This window comes from Cajanus cajan, chromosome 5, assembly GCF_000230855.2.
Source record: "Cajanus cajan strain Asha chromosome 5, NIPB_CcT2T_4, whole genome shotgun sequence".
In the NCBI taxonomy this organism is placed as follows: Eukaryota; Viridiplantae; Streptophyta; class Magnoliopsida; order Fabales; family Fabaceae; genus Cajanus; species Cajanus cajan.
The window spans coordinates 10,949,609-10,959,355 of NC_138521.1; the positions used below are offsets into that span (position 1 = coordinate 10,949,609).

Here is a 9,747-nt window from a genome sequence, read left to right on the forward strand (position 1 = left end):
TTTTTAAATAAATACAATATTTTTAATTTTAAACAATATTCTATAGACAAATATAATATTTTTTATATTTGAAAAATATCTTATATATAAACTTTAAATTGAAAATTTAAATTGTTTTTCTAACATTAAATCTCTCTCTTATTTATTATTATTTTTAATTTTCTTATAAAAAGTTAGGATGGCTGAACAAAAGACTTGTATTTATCAAACTATCAAAAGATAAATATACATAGATTTTAAATTTGTGACTTGATTATGATGTGTGAAACTTTATAGTTTACGACTAACTTCTTGAATTTAGTCGATTCATTTTTAATTTTTTCTTACTTTAATTTTTTATAAATAAATCTAGTTTATTAATTTTTTCAATGAAATATTTGTAAGTTGTATCTAAATTAAACATAACCATGCACTTTAATAAACAGGTCAATGTTAATTAGTGTCTTAGGAGTAATAATTACGAAGACAAAAAAAATTATATAAAAAATATATTCAGTAGTTGCTGTTTTAAGTAATAAGAAACGTTTAATAAACTGTGTTCAATGTTGGAATGAACATGAACAAGGGTTGCAACCTGCACATCAAAATCAGATTAGGTTACGTGGAAATTCATCAATCTTGATTGGTTTATATTGTTTCGAATTTTATGAATTTCAAACCAATCAAATCACACTCAAACATGTTTTGTAAAAGATTTTTTTTGTGGCACACGATGACCCATCCCAAATTTGATTAGATTTGTTCTTTGAGCTAAAAAAAATATATATATATCAAAATTGTTATGACTTTTATAATTACTCTCGAAAACATATATGCTATAAATAAAATGCAAATAAAAAAATAACACCCTTAATCATGTACACGAAACTTTGTGCTTAAACTAATTTATTTCAATAAGATATGGATTTGCAAACAATTATTTATGCATTGGTTTATGATTTTATTACATCAATGGTAGCTAAATTGTGGTTAAATAATCGCAATTACATATATTTTAATATTACATAATATATTAAGTAATAATTAATATAAAATTATAAAAATCAAGTTAAATTGGATTTTAAATAAATTTCTTTATATTAAATATAAACTATGAAAATGATTTTAGGAGTTATTTTTTCATGAAACTGGTTTTAAAGATTTTTTTAACATCTTATAATTTTTTATTTATCATATTTATTTATAAATTAAATTTAATATTTTTTTAAAAAAATATTAATAATTAAAAATAATCTCTTGTTGGATCATAAGTTAATTATTTTAAATTAGAAATATAATTTATATATTTAAAATATTTATTTATTCAAGTTTTAAATATAATTTATATATACAAGTATAATATTTATTTAAATACATAATTTATTATAAAATTTAATTATATAATTAAAAATTTAACTCGTAAAAATGCACATACTTAAATACTTGTTAACTTAAAAGCCTCATTAAAAATTATAAACTAAAAAATCATAATAAATAGATATATTTAACGATTTATACATAAATATTATCTCCCAAATTTCTTTCCTTATCTTTAATTACCGTAATCTTTTTAACACACTGTTTATTAGTACAACAAAAGATAAATTAAAAATTATTTTATCATTTAAAACAAAACAAAACAAATCAATAATACAAATAAAGCAAATAATAATTTTGTCTTTCTCGTCCATCTCACCAACAACAATTTTCTTCCCTATTTACGTGTTAATCAAATAAAGAAAAACTCTTTTTCTTTTCCTTCTTGCATCGAACCAATTACAATATTAATGGACAAAAACGTGTCTCTTAATATATAAATAAATAAATGAAAGAAAAAAGAGAGAATATAAATAGCATAACCGTGTCTTAACGGCGTGACTGTGCGTTGGTTGTAGTAGTTGGCATTGGTGTGAGCTCACTCTCTCGTTCGAAGCTCCCGCAGCCACCAGTGAGAGCCAGCGAGCGAGCGAGTTCCGATCGCTTCGCTGCACGAGTTCGCCGTTGCCTCGCCGGAAAATCCGAGATCTCTTATTCTCCGACGACGACGACTCAGATAACTCTATTATTCTCTTTTGTTAGGTTAGGTTATATACAGTTTTCAACGCATGGCTTCGGAGAATGTGAAGACCGGCGAATCCGCCGTGACGACGATCGTCAATCTCGCCGAGGAAGCCAAGCTCGCCAGAGAAGGCGTCGTCAAGGCTCCCAGCTACGCGCTCGGTAGCATCTGCAAGTCACTCGTAGCCGGTGGAGTCGCCGGAGGAGTGTCAGTTCCGTTTCTCGTTTCCTGTTTAATTTTTTTTCTTCGATTGGATTTTTATTTATGAATATGTTTTGAGAGGATTTGTGTTAAATTGTTGATTGGAATTGTTTGAGTTTTGGATCGTCAGGGAGCGGTGAAGGTTGAAGTGTTTTTGGGGGTTAATTTTGTGGAATGATTGATGGGTTTATTAGCCTTGTTTATGTGTTTGGTGAAGTGGATTGAGTGTGCGATCTGTTGAATGTAAGCGTTGCTGTTGATTTTGGACGTCAATGCGTGTGATTTTTGGATTTGGATCACTTGTGATTCTGTGAAGTGCCAGTTCCATCCCAGTGTTGGGGTTTTTGAATAAGATTCAGTTTGTTGTGTTTGCATGTGTTATTTATCGTGAAAATCACTGGAAAATCTTCATTCGTTCAAGGCTTTGATGGTAAATTGCCTTGCTAATGTTGCGTTTCCTGTCAATAAAAGAACATGTGCTAACATTGAATTGAGCTGAGATATGTAGTTACAATTACGACGATTCGTAATCCCGGGATCTGTGTTGGTGTTATGTTATGTTGAGTTTTAACCGAACCAAACTTTTTGTGTCTATGCAGGTCACGTACGGCAGTTGCTCCGCTGGAACGGTTGAAAATTTTGCTACAGGTTAGTTTATTTAGTTGTTTAGATCTACATGGATTTTGCTGTTATTTCTATTGAATTTTAGAGGAAGACAACAGTATATTTTAGAGAGAATTTAGAGAATGAGAATGCTTTATTATTCAAGAGAATATTTAGTACATAGGTTCTCCTTATTGGTTGAGATACAATCAAAGTCCTTATTTGTTGAGATACAATGAAAGTCCCATATCGTTTGAACAAGAGGATGACAAGAATTTATATACACACAAAGTTTCTATTAGTAAGAGGCTTTTTTGGGTAATTACCGAAATCCAAATTTTGAGGGTTTAGGCTCAAAGTCAAAGTAGACAATATTATACCAATATGAAGACATGTGTGGAAACTCTGTGGTGGACAATAATAAACCTCTTGATGGGCTTAGATTCTGATTGGATAAACTTCTCCATAAAATTTTTATAGAAGAACATAAAAAAAATAAATCAAATTTATTTCATAACTTCAAATCATAAGAAAGCTTCTATAAAAATTGAAGTGCATAAATTGATTTTAACTTATGAGAAAATTTAATTCATTTTTCTTTCTTATTTTCTTCTTTTGTGTTTATGGATAAGTTTATTCCATCAGGGCATTCTTTAGTGGAGACTATTCCCTAGGATAATAACGTGTTGCTAATTAAATATATTGAAACATGGGATGCATGAACATATTATTTCTTATGTACAATTAATGTCATTATTTAAACAATTTATCCTCCGTAGTTTGTACTGGGGTCAAACGTGTACTGTATCCGAGGTTGCTTGTTTGGATATGTCCTAATTTCTATATTTGACATGTCTCTGGTCTTGCCATACGCAGGTCCAGAATCCTCATAACATTAAATACAATGGAACAATTCAAGGCCTAAAATATATATGGAGAACTGAAGGTTTCCGTGGACTTTTCAAAGGAAATGGTACTAATTGTGCTCGAATTGTCCCTAATTCTGCTGTGAAGTTCTTCAGTTACGAGCAAGCTTCTAAGTAAGTTTTTCTTTAGATACAAAACAATGCGTTCATTGCTTTATTGTTTAGTATTCTTGTTGTTGGTTTTCATTTAGGGGCACTGCTATACCAAATACCGATCATCTTATGGAAAATTGACTTCTGCAGACTGCAATCCTCTTTTAACATTTTCCTTTTCCTACATGGTTTTATTTAAATAGGGCCACTCCAATGACTAACTTCTTTAATTATTTCAGAGCATCCCACATTCTCACTTTTCATCTTTAAACTTTGTCTCCTGTGTTTTTTCTGATCATTCCTTCCTTTTATGACAGGGGTATACTGTATCTGTATCAGCAGCAAACTGGAAATGGTACATTCACGTTTACCATTTTTTCTTGAAATAATTTGTGTATAGTTGGGATAATGTTTTCTTTAAGTAGAACATGGGCAAGTACAGATTTAATTTATGATTGATAAATTGGACTATAGGAAGCTCTGCTTTCTGGAAAACTCTTCATTTTTGCTTTATTATTCTTGTACTTATATTATATCCATTTGTTATGGATTCGTCCCTTATCATATTGGCTAATAACTTATGTAATTACTAAGAGTTCAGACTTTCGCTTTGTGTAAATCATCTCCTTGATGAGAATGTTTGGCTAGTGAGGCAACATGTTATCAGAATTATGAATCCCTTTTAAGAACTTGGATTTTGAAGGTCTAAATTTATGCCAATTGCTACTAATATGTGGAGACAGGGCCTATTTGTATACTCAATGCAGTGCTGAAATTGAATATTTTTATAAAAAAAAGAATGATTTAGTGGCATAGTTGTCAGAACCAGACCAAATCAGCTGGTCAGACTGCGGGCTGGTTTGCTCAACCCTCAAAATTGGCTTGACAAAGAACTGGTGTAAAACCGGGCAAACCAGTAATGGCCAATTCACTAGAAAACATTTTCTAATTAAAAACTAATGATATTTGATACAATTCAAACTCAATGTTATGTTATGCTGATTGATAGTTATATCAATTATATGTATTTATTTTTTAATTATAATTGTTAATGGATATTATTGTGTTGCTGAACTTAAATCTTGTTACAGGTTTTATTTGGTTTTCATGTTTAATTTTGAATGTTATATTTGAGTTATAAGTAATGATATTTATAAGTGAAATTTATTTTTTAATATAATGGAATTATGAATATTATGTTTATTTTTTGCTTAATATATTACATTAAAAACTAAAATAATATTATTTAATTCTAATTGGTTCAATCATAGTTAAACCATTGAATTTTGAACTAGTGCTTTCACTAATTCAATGACCAGTCCTATTTGAAAACTTTGTTTAGTTGTGTTTCTTCAATATGTATTCAGTAACCTTTTCATTTTTAAATTAAGAAATGCTAGTTTACTTTTGTATAAATACATTTATTTTATTAAATGCCAATTTCCTCCCTTAATACCACATTTAGCAATTGAATGAAAATCTTTTTAAACATTACAAATTCTGTGCTTAACTTTTTGTCAGTGAAAAATGTTCCTCGTTAATAACTCAGCCACTTATGGCAATACAGTCTGAAACAAACTTCATATATATTTTGAATTGACAAAACCTGTTAGTAATGAAACCCTTTGGGCTGTCTAATTATATTCTCTTGTGCCTTCTGCAGAGGATGCTCAGCTGACTCCTCTTTTACGACTGGGAGCTGGAGCATGTGCTGGAATAATTGCTATGTCAGCAACTTATCCAATGGATATGGTTCGAGGCAGGATTACTGTGCAGGTACATTTTTCTCATTTTATTTTACTGAATGCTTGCTTTTATTGTTGTGAGCTAGAATGGTAGCTGAAAATGCATACAAGAAATTACATCCTCTGATAGTTGTAAAGTTTAATGGAGAAAAAGTTAAGTTATCCATGTTTTTGTGGTCTTCATGGTTGAGACGAAACTCATAACGTTCATTGCCATTTTTTTGCAGACTGAGGCATCCCCATACCAGTACAGAGGAATGTTTCATGCTTTGTCTACTGTGCTTAGGGAAGAAGGTCCCCGTGCTTTATATAAGGGTTGGCTTCCTTCGGTTATTGGAGTTGTGAGTAATATTTTCATAATATCTCTTTTCATAAAGATGATGATCATGTTTATGATTTTAAAGATGGATCTATAACAAATCTAAACATGCTTGAATTACAATCTTTGTAGGAAGTTCTCACTGCTTTTGAAAGAAACATAAAACCTGTAGTTTGGGGAGGGAGAGAACTTTATCCTGAAGAATGATAGGAAAAAAAATTTCTGATAAAAGAAACTGAACTTCTGCTTAGATTGCGTGAAAGTATAGTTATATGCATCGTATATTCCCTCCTTTATCTTTTCTTTGTGAACTATTAGTCAATTACATGCTTGAACCTGTTCTCTTTTTGAAAAACTTATTTTTAACTGTTAAACTCTAAATAAATGGCTTAAGTGGGTTGAGTTTTTTTCACCTTCAAATTACTTAGTTAATTATAGCTGTTTGATGTGAATATCTAACAGTATTTGTCTCTTTTTTTATATCAGTCCTTTTTGGCACTGCTTATAGGTGCAGGATATTAGGAAGGGTGTGCATCTGGTTTTTCTGTTAAGTCATACCTGTCTGTGGTAGGATCTATAGGTAGATTCATACAATTATTCTTTCAGGCATGCATTACTGTTGGGTATAAGATAGATTGGAGTAACATTAAGGTATTTAATTAGATAATGCCTCACCACTTCATACAAGGGAGAGAAGATTGCATGATTCCTTAAAGGTTAAAAAATGGCAAAACTAATCCATTACAGATTCTCTCCATGAAAAAGTTAATATTATTCTATTTTCTGAAGGTGGTTTATAATGAATTCCGATAGTTAATTACTGCTTCTTAAGGCTGGTGATAAAGTTCACCCAGTTGTGGGTTTATGTAGGTAGATGTCCATCAATCCATTGATTGCTGCATTACTTTTGGTAGCTAATAGTTTCAAACAAAAATTGAGGCAAACTATATCAGTCAGGTTACACCTAATATTGATGCAATTAAATTTAGAGATATAAAAGCTTACTGTTCTGCAATGTTCTCAGGATGTTTAATGCTTCAGAAATCAGAACTACAGTGGACTATTGGACTGAATCATATTTTAATTTTGCATAGAATCAAGCCCTCTTCTTGGGTGCTTCTGTCAGAATTAATACTCTCTTATTCTCTTTTCCCCAGATTCCTTATGTAGGTCTCAACTTTGCTGTGTACGAGTCTCTAAAAGATTGGTTACTTAAATCCAATCCATTTGGTCTAGTTGAAAATTCTGAGCTGAGTGTGACAACACGCCTGGCTTGTGGTGCTGCTGCTGGAACTGTTGGACAAACTGTTGCTTACCCTCTTGATGTTATTCGTCGAAGAATGCAGATGGTTGGTTGGAACCATGCTGCTTCTGTTCTAACTGCTGATGGAAGAAGCAAAGTCCCACTTGAATACACTGGAATGATTGATGCATTTAGAAAAACTGTTCAGCACGAGGGATTTGGTGCATTATACAAGGGTTTGGTGCCTAACTCTGTAAAGGTCAGTCTTCATCTGATTCTCATGATCTGCTCTATCAAAATTGTATTCTAGACTTTTTCTTGTTTGAAAAAGAAGGCTTGCATTTCTTACCGTTGCTTTAGAATCTAGAATGACATTACTGTTCCATGTCACCAGAAAGGCAGAAAATTTGCAGGACACTTTCATATCACATTGATGATTCCATGTGGGATTCCCTCAATCATACTCTGCTTAAATTAACCTCTTATAAGAACTGTAAATATAATAAGTCTGCCTGATTTTCCAAAAGTCAACATTGCAACACTCATTGCCTATGATTGAGCCAAATATTGATTTACTGATATTATGTGCTAGTTAATGCTCAGTTCCAGATTCATTTATAATGATAACTGCAAACATATGCACACTAACTAACCTCATAGGATTGTTTACAAGTTTTTGACTACATGCATTGGTCTTAAAATTTTGGGTTGCTTTTGAATTTCTTGTGTTCAAAAAACATGCAAAGAGATCTTTGAGTAGTTAATTTCATTTGTTTAATGACATTACTAGATGGTCCTTTCGAGCTTAGTGTTTAGAATTTTTCTCATTTCCCTTCACTGTTTCTGCAATGTTAAATAAACTTGTATATTTTGTTAAGTATATTTACCTGAAATTATTATTTTATGGCCTTGTTTTGTTTATAACTTTAATCACTTCATTTGATGTTTTGCAGGTTGTTCCATCAATAGCAATTGCATTTGTAACATATGAGGTGGTGAAGGACGTTTTAGGAGTTGAGATCAGAATATCAGACTAAAGTTTGATAACCACATGGTATCTGTTCACCTGGTGTGGTTTCTTTGTTTTTGTTTTCTTTTTTTGTAGGCAAGGGGATGCAGAGATGGTAACTTACAGTTATTTCTTGTTTTTCATCTCTTCAAGGATGAGCTTAGAAACTCGTAGAGCTAGTGTCCATAAATTTATTCCCTTGTTCTATTTGTTTACCTTGTTCTATTTGTCCATAATAAGTGTTGTGGAAAAACAATGCAAGGACATATTTGCCTAGCTTTCTGCATTAGTTGAGAAAGCATTTTTCTTAGTGGAATTTGCATTAACTGAAATTTGCTTGCCCCCTCTCTACCCTCTCCCATCCATAGATAATTATACGTTTTGAATGATTGTGTTACAACGTTTGCTGCTATGGGCATGCTTCTAGACGGACTTGTTAATGCAATGACTAGTCATGTCATTTTTTTATTTAACCTTGTCATAGGTTTTGCCACGAGAAAGGGACTTGTTTACCATCTGGTATTACTCTTCTTTTGGGTGAATGCTTCAATTTTTAGCAGGTTGGACGAACACTTCACTACTCTTTTGTTGGCCATTGAAGTGTAACAAACACCGATCTGTCCATTCATTTAATAAATTTTGTCACCCAAACTATTTAGCATTCTAAGACGATTGGATGTTTAACCATCAATATTCTAATACTTCTTTTAAAGTGTTAGAAACACCTCATAGTTAGTAACTAGGTAATAGGGACAAGTAGTCACTTTCAAATTTTATTTCTAGTCTGACAATATTTGTGTCATTATTTGGTATTTTTATTGCATGGTGAATAACGAACAACTGAAATGGCGATGGGGCTGATGACACTGGGAACAGGAGTTTACTATTAGGTGCCGGCATGTCCTTTTCTTCTCCACTCTGACGAACAACAGCTTCTGATGCTATTGTTATAACTTGATGTTGACCAACATTTTAGTCCTTTTCTTCTCCGCCCCGATGAAATTGACTACTTTTCTTTTCATCTGATGAATTGGTATTACTTGATGTTGACCAACATTTTAAAACAATTTTTTTTTATAGAAAAATTCATGTTGTCTGTTGATTTTGTAATCCTCCGCACAGTAAAAGATATTACATTCTTCATCCTTGGTTGGATTGGACATACAAGATGAGAACGAACGCATAATCAGATGTCAATAACTGAATGTTACAATCATACGGCTTTTTACCCTGCAAGGGTATATTTACATAAATCAGACTGTTTTTAAAACTATTTATGCTTATAAAATTATTTGCTATAGGTTGTTATGAACTATAGTAATCCAGGTGATACGAAACAATTTTTTTTTAATATTGTTTGAGACGTTTGAGTTGTGGTGATGTTGTTATAGTCGGTAATAATACTAATGAGGTTCCTATCAGCTGTAATGACTTGTTAATGGTGTAATATTTTGAAGATTGTTATGACTCATATATCTTTGTTTTTTTTAAAAGGAGTATTTTTTTTAAGTCATCATGGTTCATATCATTTTTATTTTTTTATTAAAAAAATAGTCATAGCGACTTCAAA

The 9,747-nt window shown here is 31.5% G+C and overlaps 1 protein-coding gene across 1 annotated transcript; it reads left to right on the top strand.

Moving 5' to 3' along the window:
• Positions 1 to 1,844: 1,844 nt before the first annotated feature.
• Positions 1,845 to 8,509, top strand: LOC109808027 (mitochondrial adenine nucleotide transporter ADNT1). The gene is made up of 8 exons (XM_020370826.3): positions 1,845 to 2,245; positions 2,839 to 2,887; positions 3,719 to 3,882; positions 4,179 to 4,216; positions 5,525 to 5,637; positions 5,834 to 5,947; positions 7,083 to 7,427; positions 8,122 to 8,509. The coding sequence occupies exons 1-8, from the start codon at positions 2,085 to 2,087 to the stop codon at positions 8,203 to 8,205; spliced, it is 1,068 nt and encodes a 355-aa protein (XP_020226415.1). The 5' UTR covers positions 1,845 to 2,084; the 3' UTR covers positions 8,206 to 8,509.
• Positions 8,510 to 9,747: the final 1,238 nt, after the last annotated feature.